The sequence below is a fragment of the Coloeus monedula genome (genome assembly GCF_965178545.1).
Source record: "Coloeus monedula genome assembly, chromosome: 2".
NCBI lineage: Eukaryota > Metazoa > Chordata > Aves > Passeriformes > Corvidae > Coloeus > Coloeus monedula.
In genome coordinates, this window is record NC_138782.1 from 43,126,078 (window position 1) to 43,153,859 (window position 27,782).

Genomic DNA, 27,782 nt, shown 5'->3' on the forward strand with positions numbered 1-27,782 from the left:
CCATCTACATCTCAGTCCCTATATACAGTTCTGAAAATATACGTAGCTGCTTGAGATCTAAAAGAATACCTAACCAAAAAGGAAATCTTGGGTTTTTTCCCTATGTTACTGAGTAACTGCCAAAAGCTAAACATAAACGGTACTAAGCAATGACTACAGGGAAACAGGAGGAGAGCAGATAAATATTTAAAGGATATAAACATGAAGGAAAAAGAAGACTTATTTATCAAAATAAAAGGAAAGAAATTAATATAAATAGAGGAGGTAAGTGAAACAGACAAAGAGGAAATATAGGCTACGTTGGACAAACTGTAATCACATGAACCCCTACAGAGCAGAGTAATGGGCTGGGATTGGAACCTTCTTACTGACACATTTTAAAACAAAACTGAACAGAAAAAGTTAAATAGCTATTTAGTAAGACACCAGCCTGCCCTGACTGCAGGGGAATGAGACTGCATTTTTCACTATGTGCTACTTTGCTGCAGTGACTCCACCTCAACGAAGGACATCTTAAAAAATAAAAATCTAGATTTTATTATTATGCACAAGTGTTTGGACGGCTGTCTGAAACACAGCATTTGTAGCAGGATTAATGCCCATAGCATTATATCAGAACATTCCAGCAAAGTGAAAAAAGTATCAGAAACCAAAAATTCATACTGGGAGTGAACTTGAAAACCCTGTGAAGAATAACCATGAGCAGTTTAGTTTCCACACAGTGCTTTTAATTCTGCAGTCTCAGACAGCCTTATCAAGAAACTTTGATGTCTAAGACTATTACCCCACAGGTGAAAGCTGTGGGTAAGGCACAGGGGTAATGCAGCCCCTCTGGGGCCACCCAGCCCTGCGACCACCAGCCCTGTGACAGTACTTCCAGTGCCTGCTAGCAAATCATACTCCTCACACACACAGTGCAAACTGTCCTTCCTCAAAACTTTGCTTTGGAATTTGCTTGCTTTGTGCTGCTTGTGAAAAAGCTCTCCGAAAACCTCTCACATGGTAAACTCTCTATAGCAAATTAAACACACATCTGTGATAACGGCATGGCAGGGTTCTCACATATTTCTAATGAAGATGCATGTAAGGAGTCCTATGACATTGGCAAATCTCATCCAGCACAGTCAAGTCTTACATCTTGGGCACCTTGTTTTTGCTCCATCAGTCTCACACTTAGACACATGTAAAATTCCTTCCACTCTTTGCACCGGCTACAGGGCTGAACAGCTCTACTGCTGACCGAGCACCCCCTCTGCCCACATGGGAGCTGAGTATCCCTACTCCCTCGCTGCCCCCTCTGCAGTCCCAAGCAGAAAGAGGTGGGAGGAGGTGGGACGTTCTGGACAGACTGGCAGACAGCTATCACCTGCTTCCTCAAGTTGCAGAGAAGATTAGTTCTGGCCCTGTCTCCCATCCGCCACTAAGCTCAGGCCTTCCCTCAAAATGACACCTGGAGCAATTGCTGCCCATGATTTGTGGCCCTCTCTCTTGCTGGACCTCCACTGAGGCGTTGCCTTTCCTACTGCCTTTCCCTTGGCTCCACACACACCAGGCCTGCTGACTCAGGGGATGGTAGCTTTCCTCTGCCCTAGAAAGTGGCCCTTGGGAATCTGCAGGGCATCATCTCACCTGAGGACTCAGCTGTGGGGTTTCTGGACAAGAGGGTGTCCAGATTTCAGTAGGTTGGAAAGGCAACTAAATGAAGGCTGTGCATTTAGTGGGATGGTCTAGGAAGTGTGTCCTTTTTTCCTTGGTACCAAGGTCAAAATCTGTTGCTTAAGAAACTGTCTTCTGCACAGAAATCTCATCCTAGGGGCTCACTGGAGCTGTTGACCACTGGCTGGTCTCCTCAACAAAACAAGAGAGGGGGAACAACCCCATTCTTTTCCCTTTATGAGGAAAATTTTTAAAGAGACAGAAATAGGTGGTAAAGGTAACCCAAATGCAGGGAATACCATGTAAAAACAAAAATACAAACCAATACTTCTAAATGTACACTTGAAAATATTTCTTTCTTATTATAATATACAAAGGTCAAGATAGTACCTAGCTGTATGACATTGACATTTTACATTGCAGAGCTTATTATATCCACAATGAAACCAAATTGGAACAGATAAGCATTGACAAAACCTATATAGAAGATAAATATTTAAAGGATATCAAAATGTAGGACAAATACTTATTTATCAAAATAAAATGAAAGAAGGGAATATAAATAGAAGGAGACAAGCAAAACAGAAAAAGAGGAAATGTAGGCTCCCTTTCAGCAGAAAAGTTTATTCTGAGTTTATGCTGTTGATGAAGACAATTCCCACTCAAAGGCAACTATGTCATAGCCCAAACAACGACCAGGGACATAGTACAATTGTCTGATCAACTCAGGCTTTGCCCATATTTACAAGAATTATCTACTGCTGCTGAGAAAATGTCAGTTAAATTACTGTGCCATGGAAACCTTTTGAGTGTTTCAATTACTATCACATGCAGATAGAAAATGTAGAGAAAATGGAAAGGAGAGGCTGTCATTGATGCTGACTGCTGGTCTCTCTTCAAACATCATCAAAACCTCCATCTTGGAGCAAATGCCACAGCCACGAGGAAGCTGAAACTGACATGTGTGACCGACAGGAAGAGTGTGAAAACAGAGAATAATTTTGCTTCTGTTTCAACAGATCCCAGATGGTAGTCTCACACGTTGTGCCATCTAACTTTTACAGAGGACCAGCTAAGTGCTAGCACACCTCCCAGAGCAGTTGTGAACAGCAGTTGCTAGCCAGCTGTTTGGTGAAGGTTTACAAGCAATCCAACTGCAGTGCTGTGAGGAAAACCATCACCAGTACAACTGACCCCTATCCTCTGCTGTCACTCTGAATTAAAATGGCATCAAGTGACAGCGTTGACCTCACTGTTAATCTGTCCTCATGCTTGAAAGGAAGTAAGATTTTTCTGCTGTGTTATGGGAACCAATAAAAGCAGTTGGATGCAACTCCCAGAGAATGCTTACGAATTTGGTTTCCAACCAACTATAAATGCACTGCAGTTGCAGGCAGCTGAACTTGGTTAAATGGCAATTATACTGGATGTTACAAATGATCCAACTTATTCAGTGAACAGAACAAACAAATGCTTGTCATATAGATAATGGATTTGTACCACAGCCAAAGACTTGCAGAGTCCATCAGGGAGGTTAAAAATCCCAGGGATATTTAGCTATTTTATTTTCAGTTTAGCTTTCCACTATAAATTTATATAAATAAATATATATATATTTTATATTTTATATAAATACAAATTTATATTTGCTATAAATTTATTCAAAAGCAGAACTGATTTATAGTTCTGATTATTTCAAATAATCAATGCATTATACAGAAGAGACATTTCCTAACAATTTCTTCATTTGGAATCTTTAGCCATTACATGCCATAATGCAGTAGGTTGCACTTACTTGGGGAGGGGTGTTAATAACATCTCCATGAATATCTGAGTATTACTCCTCCAAAGGGCAGTGAACACTGCTGAAGAGCAGGCATAATTAGGTTGGCATTACAGATATGGAGATTGAGCAGAGGAGCAGCAGTAAGGGTAGCTGGTTTGTGCTCACGCAGCAGGCTGGCAGCGGAAACGTGAGCACAGCCAAAGTTTTGTAATTCCTAAACTGAGGTACCAGCTCCTATGCCAGACACAGCCTGTTCATGAAAGAACAGACTACCTGATATAATTCAAAGGAGATGAAGACTAAAAGCATCTGAGCCTGTATTTGCCAAAAGACCAATTTTTTTCTTCCCGTAATTCGCAGCCTTGTGGTACCAACAGCAAGCTCTTGGACATCAGGCAGGATTAAAAGACTTTCAGAGTTCATTCATGTGCTGCACGGCTGACTCGATGGGTTGCCAGCAACAGCTTCTCTCTTTTGGCAGTGGGCTTCATAAAATTAGAAGCATTCAGAGCAAACACAAAGCCTACAAAGCTCCTTCAAGACAGTGCAAGACAAACAAAACACAAAAAATTTCAAGCCTCAAGACTAAGACAAAAAAAAAATCAGAAAAGTAGATCTTCACATGAAGATTTCCATTTGGCTTATCAGACACCAGCCAGAGAGGCAGAAGAAAAAAGGCAGCAGGGAAGATAAACCAGTAACCAGTATTTTGTTGTCACTGTTAAAGCCCAACTAGCCTGGGTACATCCTGTCCACTGATAATGTGCTTAATTCTTAAACTAAACACATGGGAGAGGGGCAGTGGAGGTTGACAGCTGCAGGCAACCACCTTCCAGAAATCCTCACAGAATCATGGACTCATAGAATATGCTGAGTTGGAAGGGACCTATCAGGATCATCGAGACCAACTCCTGGCCTTGCACAGGACATCCCAAGAATCACACCATTTTACAAAACCATCTACCCAAGGGCTGGCTTGTTCAAGGAACTTTCTCTGAATGGGATTTTCCAAAGGAACAAACGTTCAACATGTCGACAATATGACCACTCTGCTGTCTTTGCAGCAAGACATTTCTATCAGTTCAATTACACCCCTTGAATTTTCAATAATCTTTGTGGTAGAGCAGGGGTAGCTCTACTACTCTGTCATAACAAAGCACTCACAGGGGACCTGAGAGGTAGGACATACAGCCAGAGCAGATAACGTCACCTCTCGCTTACCTGGTGTATAACTACATCTTCTAAAATGATGTCCTGGGTTGCAGTGTATTCTATCACCACCCTCATGAGCTGTTGAAATCAGGTGGGGCAGTGTTTCCTTGCCTCCTCCCCCCAGACTATCTTTCTGTTAATTGCCCATCATTGTCCTGCCCATGACTCATAGATAACTCCCTCTGGACTATCTTCTGTTAATGAGCCTAATCAACACTTGGCCTCATGACTCATTATCCCATTGTGAGATGCTCCACCCAGAGGGAGGAACCAAGCATCCCATCATGGATATAATCTGAGATGCTGAACACCAGAGACAATCCTTCCCACTGGATTTCCAGAGGACAGGAGCTACATAGCTACCACTGGACCTCCTGAGGAAGAGCGGCCCCTTTTTCTACAGGATCACTGCTTCAGAGGACTGCAGCCACCATTCTACCAGACTGCTACAAGAGGGAGTCAGGTTGTATCTTGACTCTGTCAGTTTGAACCAGTGTTCTCTTCTTTTTTTTTTTTTTCTTCCTTTTCTTTAATTTCCCCATTAAATTGTTATTCTGACTTGGTGCCTCCCACTGGTTTGTTTTCAAACTAGAACAAATGAGTATCTAGGAAAAATGAACCCTGAAGAAGGAAAGGAACATAAAAGATTCTCAGACTACAGAAGACAGAAGTTAAACTAACAAACTTCAAGATGTGGGAGAAAACCGCAAAGAGGAAACTGTTGTTGATGGAGAGGAGATGAATTAACAGCATCAGCTGTGGCCAGGCAGATACTGGACAGATGCTAGGAAGCATTTTGTAACAACAGAGTGATAGAGACAGTCTAAGAACAAGTTAGGCACTCCTCACTCTGTGAAGAATGACACAAAAGCATCACTGTACCCCCCTATGTCAGAGGTGGGCCATGGGACTTCATCAGGTGCCTTCCAGATGATGCCTCAGTAGCAGTGCAAGGCACAGGGTACCCTCCCAGAGTACCACACCAGTGGGCTTACTTGGCACAGATCCAGGCAAGGACACAAGCTAGGTTTCCAGAGCAGAATGACTGAGCCTCTGTGACTGTCCTGAAGATCAGCTAGTCCTCACTCTCACGTTCTTAGCCCAGGCAGAGCACTGTACATGACCAGCAGTGACAGTCTCAATTTGGACTCATTGTTTTAGCTGAAGCTTCCTGTCATTCTTCATAGAGCTGTTCCAATTAAACTAAACTGTGTTTTTTTTCTCCTCTCTCTGCTTTCCAGATAGTGTTGATGAGGGGTGTGAGGGCTCACAAAGGCCATTGTACCTCTCAGTCCTTTCCTGGTAAAAGGAGTTTTCCCATGGACAAAATGGAATTGCATCACATTTTCAAACAGGATAAACATTTCACTTGTTCCTTCGGAACAAGTGTCCGTGTAGTCTCTCCATTCCTAAATCTAAAGCAAAAGCAATTAACATCAATCTTCTACTCGACAATAAAAAATGTTAAATGTGGTCTTTTCTGTAAAACCATAACCAATTTGGGAGTAACTGCAAATATCTGTCATTAGATATACAATGCAATGAATATGATAAAAAGAATAATCCAAGGGAAAGCAAGCCATAGTGAAACTCTTGATCAAGTCTTCGATGCATAGTTTGAAGGATGATTTTGGGTCTGAAAACCTTTTAACAGTGGTACCTACAGGAGCTGCAGTTTCAAGTGTCTCCATTGCTACTTATTCACCATGGCAAGTACACAGGATCAATTGAAGCTTTAAAGAGGCAGATGGCAAATTGACTGAAAATTATAAGATGATTTGAAAAATTGCTTTCTACTATCAGAACAGCCATGAGTATGATGAACTATTCATTCCCAAAAAAAAAACCCCAGCTACCATTCCTTTAGTGCCTGGAATAGCCAGGGGGCATTTCAAATGCAACCTGCATGAGCTGCTGGAGGTTTTTATATTTTAAAAAGTCACTCTTTATGTATTTTACTGACAGAAGAGCGACTTAACAAACACTTAGAACAAGCTTGTATAATTTGATCACAGGTAAAGAACATATATTTTCTGCCAAAGAATTCAGCAGGTTTTTTCAGCGCTTTCTTTGACTTCAGATTTCAATCACCTTTGTGCTCTCTCGAGAGTCATCACAGGAAAACCTGAATAATGCAACATTCAGATGCTGCTAAAGCCCATGGAACTGCTCAAGGATTAGAAGTCAAGGGCGGGGGCGCTTTAGCCTAGCAAAAAATTGAAAAATTTAAGACAGTTCTGTGGTATGCCTTGTGAAAAATGTGAATACAGGTGCACTCCATATCTTCATAACAAAGTCTGAAACTTTGGCATAAACCTGTGGGTGCACTAATAAGCAGTGTGGTTCCAATCAATAGCAAACAACAGTGGGGTGGGTGCTGGGACCCGAGGTGGCCTCACACTTTTTGTCGCACTTTGGGGCCATGACCTGAATGGCCATGAGAGGCTGGAGGGCACTGGGTGGGCTCCTGAGTGAGTTTCATCAGGAGGGAACTTTGCCTGTGTGCTTGGCAAACCCAGGCACAGCAAAGGGAGATGACTGGAAGAGTTCCTTCAAAAGCTCCGTCAAACCCAAGCACCAATGCTGTTGGATGCTAGGGCTCCCTCCACAGTTTCTGCTGCTGAACTGCTCATGAAGAAAGCTGGAGTTTGGTTGTGAGTCCTGTCCTGTGTGCTCTTTGGGGAGAATAAAACAAAGCTATTTCAGGCAGCAGCATACTAAGTGGCTGAAGCTGCTTTCCAAATGAACATACAATTATGCAGGGAGCTATAATTTGGTATTATTGTAACAGCAGAGTTACACTGGAAGAAATGTGTGGACAGGAAAGGACTGGGCAATATTGCTGCATTTACCTGCAGCAGAAATGACAAGCACAGAAGTGTGTGTTCCTATGTGAATCAGTCTGTTTGGATGACAAAGAGAAAGAGAGGGAAGTTGATTTTAATTTTTTACCTATATTTAGGCAAAGACGACTTAATTCTGCCCTGCTTCGGACAACAGGAAGAGCCTGCTGTTCAGCAACCTGAGCAGCAGTTTGAACAGAATCACAGAATCAATCAGGTTGGAAAAGACCTCTGAGATCACAGAGTCCAGCCTATGACTGAACACCACCTTGTCAACTAGACCATGGCACTCAGTGCCACATCCAGTGTTTTTCTGTGAAGAGATTCTTCCTCATGTCAAACCCAAACCCCCTCAAGTGCAGATTAAGACTGTCCTCTCATCCTATCACTAGTTGCTGGGAAGAGGCCAACCCCTCACTACCTTTCAGGCGGTTGTAGAGAGTGATAAGGTCACCCCTGAACCTCCTTTTCTCCGGGCTAAACAACCCCACCTCCCTCAGCCACTCCTCATAGGACTTGTGCTCCAGACCCTTCACCAACTTCGCCACCCCTCTCTGAGCCCTATACAGAACTCAACAGCCAACATTTTCACAAAGAGAAAGATGAATTTTCTTTTGCACTTAGGAAATCTCCATAAGGAACAACAGGTTTTTGTGTAAAAACAAATGAGCCAAAATGTTCCCTTGCTACAAAACAGAGAGCATTTTAATATCCAGTGTTCATTTCTTTAATGTCTTAGCAGTGGGAATTTTTTTGCCTCCTAACAGAATCTTCACAATGCACTTGGCATTGTGAAGGCACTATAATTTAATCAGGACTTCATAGAATGCAAACTCCCACATGGTTTGAATAAAACAGATAATGAAATCTTTAAGTGATGCGTGTTCTGTTTATATTTATATGCAAAAGTTTTCCCTTCTCATCCAAATCTGAACCCAAACACTGTACAGAATCACTAAGGAGTATTAAGTATCTAACCCAGAAGCTACAATCTCAACAGACACTTCAGCAAATACTATAAAAACAAACTTCCAGAAAGGCTTTTTGCTGTTTTTTGACCTGTCCAGTCTGCCGTATATGCAGGCTAGGACTTTCTATAATATTTACTGACACATAATGAGTTGCCTAAACACAGGTCATTTTCCTTATAATACAAAAACACCTTATTCTCCACAGCCCATTAGAATCAGTGTAAGTGAGCTCTCTCTTGCATACTGTACCCTTTCCTCCTTCAGAAAGCAAGCCCTAGGCAAGCTGACTTTTTAGGGGAGGAAGGAAAAGGTGGTCTGATGCAAGTAACTTTGCAAAGCCACTGTAAAAACACAGCCCAAGCACTGGTTGTTGAAGACCTTCTTGGTTTCATTTTCAAAACTCCCCCAGAGGAAAGAAAGCTCTGCTTCCTCAGGTGAACGCTACTGAATCCAATTTTCTCCTAAACTGTTAGGAAGCTTGGCACGTTCTGCAGCACTTCTTTACTCCTACCCCAGACAAAATGTGCATGTGAATGGGCCAGGTCCAGATGGTGACCCAAGAGCACTGCTGCCTGGTTCAGCATGTACTGACTAGGCTGATCTTTGCATTTTAGAACCACTGGGAAATATACAGAGGAACGAAATATTTTAGTGTTTGTGCACACAGAAGTTGCTATTTCCTTCCAAGACTGAAAAATTAGTGTATGGCTATTGGTGGAGAGGGGTGAGTCTATGTCTCAGCTGGATCTTTAAGGGCACTTTCAGGTCCAGCAATGGGTGGGTTTTTGAGCTCAGAGACCTGACATTTGGAGGGTTACAATTCTCAGACTAAAGAAGCCGTGCATAAGCAGCAGCTCCAAGGATGCAGAGCACGCAACCTTTCCTCCAAACTGCAGGGCAAGGGTACCTCTGCTGTGGGGTCTGGACTGTCCTGTGGAGAGGACTTCCCTGGTGAAATTTTCAGAAGCAGGTAATAAGAGGCCTAAGAAGACATAAAAAATATAGCAGAATACTTTAAGAAAAGATAATAAACCAAAATTTAAATAGTGAACTTGGATGAGTACCAGGGCCTCTCACCAAACACAAGGACTGAACAAAATAGAAAAAGACACCTTGAAAACCTCAACAACAGAGTTAGTTTTACCTGAGGTGAAGACTCTGAGTCCTGCTTTATAGGTTAATATTGTCTACAGTTTCTCATTTTGTTGGAGTTTTATTCCCTTCAAACCAGAGGGAAACCACTGGACTTCTGTATCTGATATCTAAACATCGCAGTCGTTACAGGGAAACTGAGTCACATACAGAGGAAAACAGAAGGAGCCATTTTGGTTGGTGTCCAATCAGGGAAACCACTACTACAATTTTATCAGTGGTTTAGATAGAAATCACACTTCACCTGGTGACATCTAAGTTAGTTCAATTTAGGGTATATTTAACATCATCGATCCCTGAGAACACTCAAGCTCTCAGTGAGTCACTAAAGCTGCTCTCATGGCCTACTGCACCTATAACCATCACACATCACCAAACACTTAAGCCTGCTGGCTTAAACTGAGGGGATCATAAGATGCAAAGCTTATAATTTCTAAACAGATTATCATTTCTAAACCCCTTAAGAAGAAAAAGGTAGATTGCATTCTCAGGGTCAAATGGCTTCCAGTGCCAAGACTTACACAGCCCATTGCCAACCAGATGGGCAGCTGCAAACAGTGTCCTCATGATCCATCACATAACCCTTGCTACCTCATCACTGTAATATTTATAAAATTCATAAGCATTATGGCAGTGAATTAAAGCTTCATGCCGCTTTCTCTCAGATTGCACGGCTGCTGGAGGAATGGGTCTTTGATTTTCAAGCTCCCTTAGATTCTGGCACAGCAACCTGCTGGGGATTTATGGGCATTTCATGGGTGTTTAATGAGGCTTACACCATAACCAATCTGAACAACTCTTGATCATGGAATCCTGAAGCACATTCAGTAAAGCTGATGGAGCCTGAGACACCTCAAGAGAAATACTGAATGAATCAAAACAATTAGCTTGTCATGGCCCTCTGTTCCAACTTTGCTGGTGAATACCAGACACACATACACACAGAATAAACACTCCCTGGTCTATTTCTGGTTCCCTCAGATTTACAATGTATTCAGAGTGGGCAGTAGAGATTTGCTGATATATCTCTGTAAGCTTTTAAACATATAGATAAGATTTATTATCTTTCAACTTTCTATCTAAAAATCTGACTTTAAAGAAAAAGTACAGTATAACAAAGACATGAAAGCAACATTTTAAGATTGTATTTTAAGTGTATTATTTAATGGCATTCTGAAAGGCAAAAGTGTCACTCCTGGAAGGTATTTAAATGCCTAAATATCTTTGAGCACCTAGATGCCCCAAAAGGATTTATATTTTCAAATTAAGCTATTAAGGCACTGTAGTTTAATATACAGCATTTGAAAGATAGATAACTTAGAGTTACACATACATGCAGCCTTCAAGCTGATGTATTCCGTATCTAGCACCTACCACACATAACATCCTTAAACATTTTGAACGAGGTTTTCTTAAAGTCAATAATTAGAATGAAACACTTAACTAGTTTCTTCAGAGAGCTTTCTGCTTTAAAATCAGATACACACAAGCTCCCAAAAAGGGAAATGAGGCAGAAAGGAAAGAAACGTATGTGTGATGCTCTCATCTACAACAAAAATTAACAGTGGCTTTTTCACTTTCAAGGATCCATGCTGTTACAGCTGCTTATTCCGATATCTCTATGTTTAAAATAAACCTTCATGAGCTTAAGATTAATTTCATTTTCACAAAAATTCATGTGTACAGCATGTGCCTCTGCAAACTTTTACAGTCTAAACTGGAAAGAGTTTAGAGCCTAATTTTCCCTTCACAACAGGAAAGGTCTGCTGATTAACAGATCTTTTTCAAGCTGAAATCTACACATGTGATTGATCTACAAAGTCTCTTTTGTATCAAAAACAATTTTTGAACTGTAAACGCTTGAAGAGTTCTGCTGCTGCTTGCTGTACCCTTCTTATAACTAACCTTTGCTGTTGGTGAAGTTCGAATCATGCTAACAAGGGGCAACTACCCTGGAAAGGGACAGGAGGCAGCAGACTCACTGGAGAAAGCACCATTTTGTACTTCTGCTTCTTCCTAAACATTACCAGCCAGCCACAGCCACAGTCAGGCTCCCAGGATACTAAACCCCTCAACAGGACCTATTATGGTTGTTCTTCAGAGCAAGTACCACCACTCCTGAAGGAGTCTTATTTATCCAGGTTTTATTTCTTCAGACTAATCCAGAAAAGAAACCAGCTTTTCTATCCCATCTTCTTTTATTTTCTCTCTGACTTCCCATTTACATACTTTGCAAACTTGTTTCACTCAAGAAATTAACTGCAGTAACATTTAGGGCTGTCTGGCCAAGTCAGCGGCATTGGCACAGAGAGCTCTGACTTTCCTGCTCCATGTGGTACTTGTGCAGAGTGCAGAAAGAAAAATCATTCTGAAATGTAACTCGTAGCGTGCCTTTTGTCAGCAAATGCTGAATGCAGCGCTAACACATACCTGTAGCTTTGCTCCCACTGCTTGACGTGCTAATAAATACTTCACACTGGAGTGACTTCCAGCCTTTTTGAGTGTAGGTAGTCAGCAACAATTCAGCACTCTCACTTAAAAGATGAAATTAAGCTGTCAGAGAAATCATCTCTGTGCCAAAAGTTACATGGAAGCTTACCGACAGCAATCCTCCTTGCTGCTTGTCTCACTTGCCCCGTGCCAATGGGGTTCTGTCTTTATTTTTGTACTTTGAATTAAACAGCTGTCAGGTTTAACTTATTTGTAGAAAGTGGTGTGGACAAATTAGCTCCTACCCCTGTGCTGGTTATCTTGAGATTAATGGGAAATCCAGAGCTAGCAGTCAGAGGGGTAAGTAGTCTGAATGGGAAAGGGATACAATCCAACAAAATCACAGAATAGCCTCGATTTTTGGATCTTGTGGCCCACACTTGAGTAAAACAATAAACAGCCTTTCTGTGCTGTAAAGAACCACAGAACTGCAAAGAGGTGCCTGCTCTTGACAGAATAGGAACCTGATAGAACACTTTGGGTACTTTAAAATCGCCATCTAAATTTTGAGACTTCCTGAAATACTGCCACAATACAGGTCTTTTACAGTGGAATCTAATGTTACATATTTTGCTATCAAATATTAAGTAACGGTATCCTGTTTGGGGATGCAAAAGAAACCCTCCCCCTCTCCAGAGCTCTTCCTGCTAAACACTTCTCAGAGTTCTACAGAAAAAGAGGGAATACCCAGTTTTTTCTTTTGGTAAAAAAATTCTGGGTTGTTGAAAGAAACAGAAATAAGTTTCTGGTACATTCTGATGTCTGAGGGGTTACACAGACCTTGCTCAGACACCATCAGGAGATGACTTTCTCTCGTGGGGAAGACTCTGGCAATTGAGTTCAGCTCAGTTTGGGCATTTCACGGTCCTGCTGTTGGTTGAGAAGTCAGAGAATCACTCTGTCATACACATTATGCACACAGGCCTGACCTATTACTTCACATGTCTTAGGCACAATACTATTTAAGTGTTTATTTACACTAGGCTGTTCTGCTAGAACAAACACTCTCATTTAGATTCCAAACAAAAAGATAAGCATGCCAGCATTGCTTCAAGCTAACATGTCCCTGAAAAGGCTTTCTTAGGGGAAAGGACTGTCTAAATGCCTGGTGTGCCCGTTCCCCATTTTGGCCACTACTCAGAAGAGGTGCTGGCTCTGCTTGCCACCACCTGCAGTAGCTCTACCTTGCAATTACTGGTAGCTTTATTCGTATTTTGGTTCCCCAAAAGCAAGGCATGCTATAGAAATCTGGATTTTTAAGTGACCAGAACTATCTGGTCACTTAACAATTACTCTTCGTGTTATGACAAAAATTTAGACACGACACTGCATTGCAGAAACCCATGCTGTCTGAGACAAAGCAAAACATCTGCTCCAGACAAAATGAATGGTCTCCACCTTATCTGCAAAACGTGTCAGGCTTTTGAGGGAAAGAACAAAACAGTGCTGGGTCAGGGAAACAAGAAGATGATTGCATCCTCCTTACTCTGTGGAGGGTCAACCAGTAAGGACTTCAACTAAGACTGAACTTAACTCTCTTTGCTTTTCAGTCCTGGGCTTGACTAGAAATTTCTTTTTTGTCTGTAGCAGGCTGTGGCCCCAGAAGAGAATGACCAGCTTTGAACATCATTCATTTGGCCCTAGCCTCCTACAGCCCATGAGCTAGGAAACAGCATGATCTCAACCATCTAAGAATGAGTCCTCACACTTGAAAACATGTTCCCATGGTTTTTAAGGCACACAGTGAGAAGCACCAGCTGGGAAGGCCATTCTGCCCAGCAGGAGCCAGGTTTTACTTCAGCAATATCCTTATTTACTTCAGCAACAGAAAGATAGTGACACTTCAATAGAAATTGATATATACCAAACAGAAGTCCTAAAAATAACACTAAGAAAAGAAAGAAAGCATGCAGCTGGGAAGCTGCAGATCTCTGCTTTCCTGCTCTCACACAGCATAGGTAACATATTTTGGTTTAAGTTCTTTTTAGAACATTCACTTACAGTGAGGCAGAATTTTGGAGGATGACAGAGACATGTTTATGCAGTCATATACTGCAAGGCAGCAACAATGTAAAAAACAGCAAGAAAAATAAATTACTATGTAGCACAGAAATAGAGACTGGAGCCACTGTCCCAATCCTTACCTTTCAGAGTTGCCTTCTTAAGTACCTTCATGGCATAAAGCTGGCCTGCATCAGATCCTTTTATCTTCCTGACTAGAAATACCTGTAAAAAGCAAATGTTTTGAACAGATGAGTACTGAATTTCTACTTACAAGACTTACTGCATTTGACAGGAAAATAGATACTATAGTTCACGAATTCTAATGAAAATTACTAGCTGAAAGCATTTCGTCTCTGTTTCACCTGCAATTGGTTGAGCTAGCTCTGGAGATTTTCAGTTTTAAGCCTTTACCACCTCACAAAAAAATCCATTTTCAACATTATTAATTGACCTTATACATTCAGTTAAAGATGGGTGAAAAGTTAGAATCAGTGTGCACATATCTCTTCCTATTCTGACCAGCTTTACATGAAAAAAAAAATTACGTCTCATTTGTGTCTAGGAATGTGCTGTGTCTTAAAATTATTGCCATCAATTAAATTAAAGAAAAAAATCAATTTGGTGCCATTTATGCCATAAGTCATGATTAGCAACTTGCCTAAGATGCAGCTGAAGCAGAAAGTTCATACAGCTGAAAATCTGTTGTTATTATAAAAAAGACAGTTTTCCCTGTTACAGTCTCCTATGCTTCATCTTCTGAAAGTGTAAATTTTTAATTAAAATAAAATAAAGTTTGTAGCTAAAGTTGTACTCTTTTTGTTTTACTACATGCAAATATTTCTGATCTGCCCCTGAGTGCACCTGAGCACTGGAGGGGTAGTGAACAAAGGAATCAGTGGTTAGGTTTGGTCTTTGTAAGACTTTCAGTGTTTTAATATTTGAAAATAAAACAAACAAATCTTTTAGCTGGACACACTCTATCTGCTGAGGTCAGAAGTACCAGGCAGCAGTGTGTCTTCTTTTTTTTTTTTTTTATTTCAGCACTTGTGTTACTGGACAGAAACTCAAGTAAAGCCAAATGTGGAAATAAAAATATAGTCCCCACATACACAGCATATACTTATTAATATCTGAATTAACAAAGAATAAGTGAAATTATGTAACTAATGAATGTCTAGTTGGATTAAAAATTCAATGGCAATTATTTTATTAATTGCCTGTTCAGGAACCACACAGCTTTGTTAACTGTCTCAACCTAAAATATAAAAAGCCAAAATAAAGGAAGGAGGAAGTATGTTTCTAGCACAATTTTTGCAAGTTGAAAGATTCTTCCTCCTAAAGAAACTCCAACCTGTAAACAGATTAGATTTTCTCAAAACCCTTTGAGGAAAGGTTTGTGGGAAGGGAGAACAACTTTTATCAAGCAGGTACAGAAGCTGGAAAACAAAAAGGTAAATTCTCTCTGAACAACTTCACCAGGACTCTTACATCTGACAGCATCACAGCTGCAACACTTCTATGACATTATCTGATAGGTTTTTTCCCCTCTCAAGATGTTTCCTGTGCACAGGAGATACACACAGTTCCTCAGCTGAGCTGCCCTGACCTGACGAGCTTCGGCACACGTTGCTTGCTCCCAGCTCCTGCTTCCTAGGCTGATGAACATACAAATACCTCCAGTGCTCACAACTGTAGGAAAAAATGATGAAAACTGGATGCAACAGGAAAACATAATATTTTCTGAAGTGTTTTTGTTACTATTCATGATAAATTAAGCTCAGCTGCTCCAGAATTAACAGAAAGTCAATTCATTTAGAAGTTTACAGAGGAAAGTTGGGATATTTTTCTATCCATGTCAAGTAAAAGATTTAATTTTTGTATTAGATTGGAAAGGAGGAGAAAGTCAAAAGTAAGCTTGTCCAGACGCTAGATTTTCAGCTGTATTATTATTCTTTAAAAACATTTATGGACTCTTTACCCAAAAAAACCAAAAACCCAAACCCTTAAGGTAATGGTTTTCAGCAGCACTGCACACAGACCAGCACAGCATGCTGCATCTGCAGAAATATCAGGCTGCAGTTCTTGAAATATCTTGTCTGCTATATAATCTTACAAAGCCTTTAATACCCATGTTGCTGTAATAAGCAAAATTATCAATTTACATTACTAGTCACTAGTCAGCTGTTCACTGTAGCATGGGATAGGGCATTTGCCTGCATTCCCTCCAAAAGAGATGAGTCAAGAACACTGTGTTCTTTTTCAGAGGACATCAAAATAACCACCAAGCCAGAAAGGAACAGAACAAATGAAAATGCATTGTATTTAAAAATGATGTCATCTTTCTGATTATTCTTAAAGGTTCTTGAAACCACCAAGTAGCCCTGAAATGCTTACTTGACAGGTTATATTAGCTGTACTATACCAGTTTGCCAGAAGAGAATGTGCATGTGGCTGAGCATGACTTTCAATTTTCTAGTTTGATATGTTTGCAAACACCTCAGGTTATTAACACCTGAACTAGCAAAACTCCCTTAGCTGGAACAATTGGTGCATCATCCAAAACCTGGTCTAAAAAGCTAAAAAGCAAGTGCTCTGCAGCACAAGAGTGTTAGAGGCACTCCCTCTAACACCAAAGACATCATCTCTAATCCTGCGAGAAATTATTTAGGCCTTGCGTGAACAACTTGAAAACCTAATGGTTTGCATCCCCAGAGGCATGGATTTGAACCATTAGCTCAAATATCACGGAGATGAAAATGTACAGGGTTGGGGACTGCATAAGAAACACGGAGCAGACCTCTCTCCCCTGTGTCTTTGCTGCTCTGGGGTAATTACTGATCTTTCTCACATAACATATGGGAAGTAATCACACGCAGCTCCAGACAGGTACACTGCCCACACGCACCCTGATGCCCCAGAAATCGGACCTCCTTTTGGGGAGTGGTTGCAGAGACTAGGCATTTTGCTTATAAAATGCTTAAGGCTAGAAGGCCAACTCAAACAATACTGAAAATACATCAATACAATCTAAGGTAGCCAGTGAACCATTTCTAAAATCTTTACTGCCTGAATATGAAAACTGACCATTCTGCCTCTGTTACTTTTGTGAAAGATGTTTCCTTCTCCTGTTCTTCTCCTTCTTACACTGAGTCACACAGTAAACCTAATTTTGAGATGTTTGCTTTAAATTATTCATTTAATATTTAAAACTGAAATACACTGTGCTCTGAAGAAATTATTGAGCTCAAGGCTTGGTATTAAATGTTAACTTTCTTGATACCTCTCATCTCAGGGAACTTCTAATAGATTTAATATCAATATAATTCTAGAATAACCAGGAAGTTGACAAATACTCTTGAGTGATAAATACAGTTTATAGTTGATAAATATAGTTTCCTTTAGGAATAAAACTTAAGGTTGTGACTGGAAAATACTGTTTTTAAAACTCCACTGAATAATATAGTTATAAGGACTTCCATGCCTAGTTTCCAATAGGTTCACTGTTCCAAAGGTTTCAATGGCTTATTTAAACCATGGAAAGACTTAAAGGCTGAATTGACTCCTCCTTCTTTCTCTCTATCTTTCCTTCCTGTTCTTGTTTTCAATCAACATGCCCTGCTGAAGAACTGTCTTTGGAATTAAGAAAATCCTGTGTCCTAAGATAGGTGGAGAATGTTATTTCTCCACCAATTAGCATATGGTCATACAGGCAGGGTTTTTTCCCCCATGCTCTTGCAATAATGATTACTGTATTCTGCACTGGGGTTTATCTCCAGGACCCTCTCAAGGCCTCTGAGTGTGAGCTAAACAGCACTCTGGGACTTGGAAATGTGCTGGAGGTTGCCCTAAGTGGGAATTGTGCAGCTAACTTCTTTAAGTCTTTGAACATTCACATCCTCCAACTAAGCACCAGTGGCACACTCATCTCCCTGGCGGATAGGTCAGAAAGAGGGAGGAGAGTCTAGTTTTGTAAACAGTGATGCTTATTAACAATTGCTTGTACTCATTAGTCCAGGTCCAGAGCCATAGGCACTATTTCCTAAACTGGTTCATATCCAGGAATCCAGCTAAAAGACAGAAGAGTTACTTAAATGAAGAGAGAAGGACTTTCCTTATCTGCCTCTACAATATAATTTATATATGCACAATGTCAGCACTTGAAATGAACTCAGAGAAAGGACACAATATTTTCAGTGTTGTTCTGGGTGATTAGGTGACAATAAAAATTACCTTTCCATATGAACCTTGTCCTAATACTTTCAACAGTTCAAACTGAGAAGGATCTGCTTTTTCAAAACCTTCCTTGACATGATGACTGATGTCTATTTCCTTCACGATACCTTCTTCCTGCAGAGGAAAAAAACAAAAAAAACAAAATCCCCAAATCAGAGCTGTTATCCTAAGGAAACATATTTTTTATTAAAATCTTGTCTTTTGTGATGCTACAATCATGTAGCAAATTTTGAAAACAGAAACAAATGCTTGTGTAAATATTCTACGTGTCGATTACCAGCTGGGGAGGGTAACTGTCAGGATATCCAGGCCTGGTGGTTCTGTTTATTGAGCCTCAAAATATGACTAGATAAAGACAGATTATACAAGCTGAAGTAAAAAATACACTGCAGAGCTAGGGGTGCCCATCAGAGACCTTGCTAGCAGAGTAGCATGTACTCAAATCTGCATTGCAGAGGCTCCATCACACTTGTCTTCACATACTTTCTCAATTTCCCCCCAAATCATCATTTAAGTCAATCTTAAAAAGCTTCCTTAGTCTTAAGCAGCGATTCTTCTAATGAGTAGCAATAAAGAAAAGACATTGCTAAAAGAGCCTCTTCCTAGTTACCTCAAAAATTGGAAAGCTACTGCTGGTAAGGATTTTAAATAGAAAACAAATTAATAGTTAGATGTAAAATGAGGGGGTGGTGGGAGAAGACTGACACAAACTTCATTGCTTGCAAGAATTAGCTTTATATGCTTTGGATTTGTCCCGGTTCTTTTGTTAAAATACCTCCTCTGTCAATAGATGCCCATTCCTCAAAGACACCAGTTGAACTAGGACCTTCATCGTGCAAGCTGTGACATATGGCATTAGTTTCAGTTGTTTCATGTTACTTTGGCATGTTCCTCTAAAAAGAGAGCAATTGGGTCAAGTGAGACCCAGAGGGACGACACGGAGTTTGCAGCAACCCAGAAAGCCATTGAGCTGAAAAGAAACCTGGAAGAAAGGACCTACTTCTCAAGGACACAATGATAAGGAAAGATAACATTTACACACCCTTTTATTTCTGTCGTGTTTTGTACACCTACATTTGAGCTTTTTGGTTTGTTTGGTTTTGGGGTTTTTTTTCAAATTACTTGTTCTAACTTCTCTACAACAAAAATATGGATTTTGAGTACAAAACTTTTGTTTCATTTCCCAGTTCGAAGGGAATTACTCATTTAGGGATATGTCTGAATGTTTCTGCACCCAGAAGAAATAACTGGAATCTCACAAACATTTTTTATGTGCAATTTTCCTGCAATTTTCCTTTCTTCCCCCAAAAAATCCTTATAAGATCCAGAAATATAACATTTATTTCCCACACTTAGTAATTAATGTCGAGAAAATATAAATAATTTCCTAAAAATGAAAAGGCATTAAAAAAAAAACCAATCCAAACATTTGGCAAAACACATTCTGTGATAAATAAGAATAAATTTGATTTTTTTTCTCCTCCAGAAAAATTGCTGTCAGTTTTTACCAGCTGTAATTTGTCAGATACACAGCTTGCATTACCCAGATTTCTTTCTGTATTGTGGTTTCATCCCTCCTCTTCCCTACCCTGCCTCTTTACACTCATATGCTTTGGAATAGGGACTATATCCTCTTCTTGGTTTGGAAAGTTTCCTCTAGTTCATTTGTGCTACCACAATCATGGAAAAGAATCATCATCTCAGAGCAACTCATTTTTCTGATCCTAATTCCCGTAGTTTAAGGTTTGCCTGAAAGGAAATGCTTGAAACCAATGAACGGTTTTCACAGAGAAATTTAAAGGATTTCTAAGTACAGAACTGCAAAGATCTCTCTTTTCACCCTTCTGGCTTTAATTGCTGTGTGAGATAGCATAACTTTCTGATATTAAATATATCATTTTTTTCCATTTTTTTGTACTCCAGCCTGAACTATGAAGTCACTTTCAGCTACATTTGCAATTCAAATGATGAGTGAGTTTCAATTTGCCCATTCATATTACTCATCAAAGTAACAGACCTACAACCCTAAGTGTTATTTCTCATTGTATTACTAAATTTAATATAACCTCTTTAGGTTCATAAAACGTGTTCAGTTACAGGAATATATTAAAAGTATTAAAATGATGAAAATTCAGCTTGCTGGAAGAGTGCTTAAAAATTTCTAGCACTCCCATAGAATAGCATAAATAATTTATAACATGCAATAAAAACAGTACTTTAATTATATGCATCTTTAATTAAAAGCTCAGGAAAAAAAAGAAGAGTATTTACAAAAAATGAAACCAAATACAAGGCCTAGCAATGTTTATCAGAGAAGCATGGATTTTAAAGACAGAAAAAACATGTTAAATTTTTGGTTATCAAAATATAAAAAACATTGGTTAGAAGAGGCTTCTGGGGGTCATCTAGTCTAACAGTCCTGCCCAAAATATCACCAACACTTGATCAGACCAACCAGCTGGGTTTTTGTCCACTGTGGTTTTCAGTGTCTCAAACACTGAAGCTTGAGCCACTGCCTACAAAAGATTATTCTCTTTCAATTTGCCCACGGTCCAGTTGAGCTGGCTGATCCATGCATCCTTAGGAGGAAGCAGGATATTTTTCTAGGAAGGTAGGATTTCCTGTGGATTTCCTGTGGTCACCCCTCTAGAAAGGAGCAGCAAAGCAGCACTGAAGAAAAGCATGCCAGACAGCTGTTTTTTCATCCATCATCACCACAGTGGTGTCACTTGTGAGCTGTCCAAGAGGTAGATAGTATTTTAGATGGTATGACAAATTCACTTCCCACTGGATCAGAAAGCCAAACGGGCAGCGCTTGAGACTGAAGACAGACACAGCTCCTTAAAGGAAATACATGCTTGGAGTGTTTGCTCACATGCACCCATTTGCCTTGAATGTATTTCTGTACTCTTACTACTTACTGGCTGCATAAGTTATGGGATAACTTCTGTTTGTTTGTTTTACCTTACTAGGAAAAAACCCAACACCAACCAACCAGTGTTATATTCTTTATTTACATTCTTACTTACATGGGATTTTCTCATTTGAAGTCTCTCTGTATTATGCTAATATGGAATCTGGCATAATTTTTCTCAGGTACTGATGATCAGAGTGAAACCCAAACTGTTAAAGCACAAGTATTGTGGGCAGGTCTCCCAACTATTTTTGCTCTGTGTTGCACCTAGAAACTTGTCTAATATGGATTTATTTTCCCCTGTTCCAGGAAGCGCACCATATATTCATCAGGAATTTGCACAACAACAATAAATGTGAGTGAAGAGAACCACGATACAGACAAAGCCTGCACACTGAAGAAGCTGTTTTGATGGAAAGGATTTCACTCTGGAAAAAAACCCGACCAACTTCAAAAATGGTTTTGATCAGTGAAGTCAGTGCAATCAAAAGTGAATGTTCCACGGTTTGATCTTGCAACAGCTGTGCACACCAGCCCAGGCTCTTGCTCCCTGCTAACTTGTCCCAACACTGCATCAGGAATGCTTGACTGGACGAAGCTTAATCTTTTGTAAACTTCTCTAAATATTTATGTTTGCACAAAACCCATCATCTTGTGACAAAAGTGAGATGGATGTTCTTGGTGGCTTGAAAAAAGCACATGGTCAAGCAGGATAGACTAGAGGAGGGAGAGCAATAAAACCGGAAGGACAAAAGAGGAATGGAGAGTGCTTCTCTATCTCAATACAAGAAAGGCCTATTCCGGGTCTGATTCTCTACTGAATTACTCACTTAAAGGCTTCCCCCAAAGCTGGCAGAAGGTTTGGTCATAAAATAACTCATTATTAGAATTCAAAGACCATTTTGATCTCTTCTCCTCTGGGACATGGGAGAAGAGAGCCTCTGTTCTTGCCCTGTGACTGTGGATAGCATAGACACATCTGTTTTGGTGCTTCTGGAAGGCAACAGCTCCCTGTAGCATTGATCTCAGCTCAATTCCAGGATTGCTTCATGCAGCCTTGGAGATAGAGAGGCACTAAAGCTCAGTGGCTGCTGGAGAGCAGCCACAGAAAACTCTTCTAACTGCAATAATACTTCCTGACCCACTGTCACATGTCAGAGTAGGATCAAGTGTAGGGGTATGGATTTGGCAGTGGAGTACAAAGTCATACAAAAGGGCAGGCCTTCCTGGAGAGCCACTCTTCAATTTACTATCTTACCTGTTCCACAACCTCTCAGCAAACATTATGGAAAGAATACCTCCTAGCAAATGGACAAGTTTAGCCCCTTTTGGAGTCTTGTCTGGCTGCTCCCCAACTAGTTTCTGAACAAGCAGAGCTAAGGTCATCAAGCAGAGACCACCTTAACTGCCAGACATATTTCACCCACACACAAAAAGCTTTCCTCATCAAGACTTCCTGAAGTATCAGGAGGGGGGAGATTATTCAAGAGTCAGTCACTTTTACCAGTGGAAAAATTTATGCTACCATGTCACATGGGACAAAGCCATGGTGCTAGTATAACATGATTATTGTTTTGAAAAATCAGTAAGAAAGGATTCCTAGTTTTATTCCTTGCATGGTCATCTCCATTGCAGAGGATCAAGACTGACATACAGGTATTGCTGTGAAGGGTAAACTTCATTTTCCAATAAAAATATGTACACTTTTGATGTGCAAGTTTTACAGCCTTTAGGCTTGCATGCTTTAGGGTCTGAGGTCAATGAAGAAGTCAATGAAAATGTAGCAGGAGGAAATAAGAAATGATGATAACTCAGAAAGTATTTTACTGTTGAGATAATCATTATTTGTCTACAGCATATGCTCAGGATACAGACTTTATTTTGTTACCGATCTTCCCATTTGGCAGGTTACCACCTAACATAAACCCAAATTACAATTATTTAACTACCAAGTATCACAGGCAACACATTTCAAAATAATATGATTCATTAAGGAAGCATGTTTAGAACTGTGATATGGGAATAGTTAGGACAGGATGCGTCTGATAAAGATGAGGCCAGGTTTCTACCTCTGTTTCACAGTTTCTAATCTGGCTCAACCCATACGAGAGTAATTTGTGTCATAGACATAACAGGCTATTCAAATGCTGCCTAGGGCAGGAAGTGAATTGCTGGCCTGCATTTAGTTCTTTGAGGACAAGTATCTACATTAAAAAGAAAGTATAGGAGCATTTTCATTAGCCTCTTCCCTAGCCAGTCTCCAGCAGCTGGGGTAAAAGTTGAGAAAGAAATCTCCCATTTTAAATGGGTTATAATCCAAGTTCTGGCCTCTGCTGTCATCTGGAAAGATGTAAACTGAGCAATAATACCATAAATGGGCCTGGTTGCTTTGTTCTCTGCTGTCAAATAAACATTTGCTTTAACAACAATGAATTGAACATACTGAGCCCTTAAGAAGCATGTGGAACTCACAGTGAATTCGTTGGACATTGTGCCAGGTCTGTATTTGGCTTTCTAGCATAAGCTTACCTACCTTCTTGAAAGGTCATATAGAGTTAAACAGTACAGTACAATTTTAAGAGAGATTGGGATTTCTTTCACAAATGTGAATAGAATGTGTTATCTTCACATGGAATTCCAACAAGTATGTCAAAACTTACTGGGAAACAAAAAACCTTAAGAGCAAGTTCTGTAGAAATCAGCTGTTAAATTCAGCAGACCTTTTTCTAGAAAGGGTAACAAGCTCTCTTTAACACCTCTCTCCAGCTCCAGTTTTTTATCCTACATTTTCATTTTCTTCTCCCTAATACATGCGTGTACAGTTTGGGTTCAGCTGAAGTCCAACAAACTAAATGGGAAGAGATTAATCACAGAGAGCAAAGGCAGTGAATACAATCTGCTGGATAGATTGGTGAAGTCCATGAGGTAGAGGTTTGAGTATCTGGGAGCTTTGGGTAAAATCTTTTGTGCCACAAGGCATCCTGTATGTCTTTGATGAATCACTTAAGGCTGAATTCACCTAAATAAATGCAAGCATTTATAGCACGGGAGAAAACATTTTGAACTAGGTTTACTTTGAAGTCAATAGAGAGAAGCAGGGACTTCATGACTAAAAGAGATCAGATCCTTAAAAGAAATCACATCCTAAAAAGTGCACATTTCTGTCTGATGACTATGAAGAAAGCCTAAGATAACCTGCTGAGCTGAGGGCTTCCATAGTTGCATTCATGAGATGAATTCACGTTTGCTGTATGATTTTGAAAAACACTTAAATAGAAAAGTATTGTGGCCAGATTTTTAATGACATTACAAGAGAGATGTTTGCTGATAAATGCCATGAAACTTCTATTGAAAGGGAATATTTTTCAAAAGAATTTATACACTTGAAACATCTAGACAATTAAAAAAATACTCTAAGGCGTTGGAAATAGTCCACTTATCAGGACTTTACAGCTTGATAAATTAGGCATTTTTTCTACATCTTCCCCAACCTGAAAAGTAGAGAAAGCTGCTTTTTGCTATCCTTTGGGAATACCATGAGAATTAACACAGGAAAAATTTGAAATTCACATACTGCAGTAATGGATAGACAAATTATCTGAAATGTATCCAGTATACATGAGGTATCAGGTGGCCTACAACTGAATTCTCCTTTAGCTCAGATTGAAATATTCAATCAGTCTTGAAGTCTGGTGCTCTTAATCTGATGACTGTAGTGTCTTTACAGATTCAGTCCCTGACTAGGACAAATATATGTAACACTATGACCGCAAAGTTGCATGAGGAGAACAATCTTCCCATCCCAAGTGCCGATACGCATTAAGTACAGGGAGACACCAACTCCTGATCTAGACTCAAATCACCAGCCAGGGTAACTCTAATTTTTATGTTATTTCTTTTGCAAAGTGCAAGAGCTTATGAGGAGTGGTGAGTAGAAAGAGTGGCTAAAAAACTATTAAATTGAGGGGTTATAAAGAGAAAGACAAAAGCAGAACCATCTGGGCACAAAAAAAAATAAAAATACAAACAGTTGGCCAGCCTTACTCCTACAGCAGCTCTCTACAAATACTCAAATACATTAGTGAACTTTACCAAAAACAGTCTCAAAATGAGTCACACCATTAAAGGACAAAGAACTTAGCCACATTGCTCTAACCTACAACAAATGAGAGCAGGAACATTTTCACCAACATCCTACGTGGCACAGCTTACAGGTGTGGCATTGGCCTTTACAACTCCGAATGGTAGGGGCCAATATACATAATTGCATTGAAAAACAGAAGTACAACATAGCTCAAGTCTGGCTCCCAGGTCAGTACTGCTCCCTGTGCACTCTGCTCTGAACTACTCACAAACTCTCTGTGAGTGGCTTGGGTGACTCCTGCCAGAGACCCTCTCAGGGATGCCCCCACCCACCACCACTGCAACCACTCACCAGAGCTGCCTGGCACCTGCTGCAGCACATCAGCACTCACAGGAAAGCCCTAATGGGACAGTCCTAATGTGATGGCAACCCATGCTCCATGCATTTCCAGAATACAGGTACCCCCCACATCCCCATGTCCCAACTTCCCATCTGTGAAATGCAGGTAAGGCCATCTTCCTCTTTAGCATGGTTAGGCACTGGGCACTGGAAAGATACCAAGTGCTCAGATACTTTGATATTAGGCTTGAAAAAGAAGACAGAAAAAAAGTCTATCTGTTAAGGATACTATTCAAGAAATATAAATACTTGCTAAATTACTCCAATTCCCTTATTGCTGTACTCAGCTGCTTCACAGCTAGAAAAAAAGAGACTAGAAAAAAAAGGTGCCTGGTGTTTTACTAGTGCATTTGAGTGTGAAATAAAAACTCCAGCTGCACTAGGAAGATAAAGTGCTTAAGCAAAACATATTTTGAACCATTTCCTCACTGTTTCGCGATCCAAATAAAACACTGCTCACCACAGCAGTGTAAATGGCACCACAACACAGAAGTAGAAAATACAAAGCCCTGGGGCATTTGCATGGTGATTTTAAAGAACTGAATCATCTTTAATATGCATACTAAAGGAAAAATACCAGGTTTCATCTCAAAATGTGAGGCAGAGTCCACAAAAGGCTGTAATAAGAGATAATCATATTACTGAAGTGCTGGATTAGTCAGTTTAGGAAAAATACCCGTCTGCTGTTTACAAATCACTTCTACGGTTTGGTAATTATCATTTTGTCTCCAAGAGGAATACTGGCTTGCTTGCACATTTTGCGTCCTCCCATTAATTAAATCAAGCATCCACTAAGGGTTCAACCAGCTTGTACTTCACATACTGGAGTCCTGCTGGTGATGTTAGGGAAAAACGTGTTGTAATGAGGTTCATTATCTCAATGGCATTTTACAGGCAGAGTATTAATAGGGAAATAGACTAATGTGAGGTCATTATAGAATCAAAGCAAATACAAATTAGTTTTAATGCTACTGTTCACAACACAGAGCATCAGTGAAGGCATTGAAGGAGAGAGGCTGATGCAGCTAAATGAGGCAGAGAGAAGATGGCAAAAGGGAAATTCTAACAGATGATATGACAAATTTAGCAACATGGACAGAGGAATAAGATGTGGAGGGCAGAGAGAAAAGGAGGTATCAAAAAGGACACAAGTCAAGGGCAATTGGCTTGTGCCTATGCCAATAGAGAAGTAAACCAAGAGAAGAACTGCAATATTATACAACTTGAAATGCAACTTTTGCCCCTTTTATGCAGCAGCTTAATCCAATATAAGTACCTAACCATCCTTCTGGGATGAGGAGAGAGTACAGGCATGCATGTATGTACTAGAGTGATCTGATGGGGAAGCTGGTAAGCAGTCCTGGCACACTCAGAACTGCTTCCAAAAGAAAGGGTGAGAGTGTGATGGGGACCAGGGGTGTTTTTCTGCACAGTTGGTTAATGGCCTTGGGCATCCAGCCTTCTCCAGTAACTCAGATGGGCCAGCAAAACACATTATGAATGCAGTGGATCCAGACTCTGCTTATTTATATACACTCCAGCTTCCATTTTTTAAGTTATACAAAAACACACAGATAAAATTTTAAAAAGAGTTACACAAAGTACCTGACAATACCTCATCTCATGCTGGCTCCAGTTTCATGGACAAATACTTAGCAAGGGATAGTAAAACTTATCTCTTCAGCTGTATACTTTTATTACAACCATGGCTAAGACCCAGGTCATTATTTGCAGACATTTGTATTTCAGTGCCTAAGGACTGTTACCATGCACAAGTACCTGTTTAAACAGAGTTTCTGCAGGCTACTGAAAATCTGACCCAGGAAAAGGCCCATTACATTTTGTGGTTTTTTGAACTCTCAAAAGCCTCTAGTTTAGGTCAAGTCCCTCAAAGATTCACACAGTCGTTCTCCAAGGAACAACATGCTAAATAATTATCACACATCCTCCTTTCTGTGAAGGGAATAATTGCTTACAATTACTACACTAAACAGAAGCATACATTATGTAAACACACTGACTGAAAAGATGTGTGTTT

At 40.1% G+C, this 27,782-nt stretch overlaps 1 protein-coding gene across 1 annotated transcript in view; it reads right to left on the reverse strand.

Moving 5' to 3' along the window:
* Window positions 1–27,782, reverse strand: part of RPS6KA2 (ribosomal protein S6 kinase A2) — a 156,516-nt gene that overhangs the window by 76,065 nt on the left and 52,669 nt on the right. The window contains exons 2-3 of the mRNA XM_082302880.1: window positions 18,345–18,461; window positions 14,255–14,336 (exon numbers count right to left, since the gene is read on the reverse strand). Coding sequence (XP_082159006.1) covers window positions 14,255–14,336; window positions 18,345–18,461 — 199 coding nt within the window. The remainder of the gene's footprint in view (window positions 1–14,254; window positions 14,337–18,344; window positions 18,462–27,782) is intronic.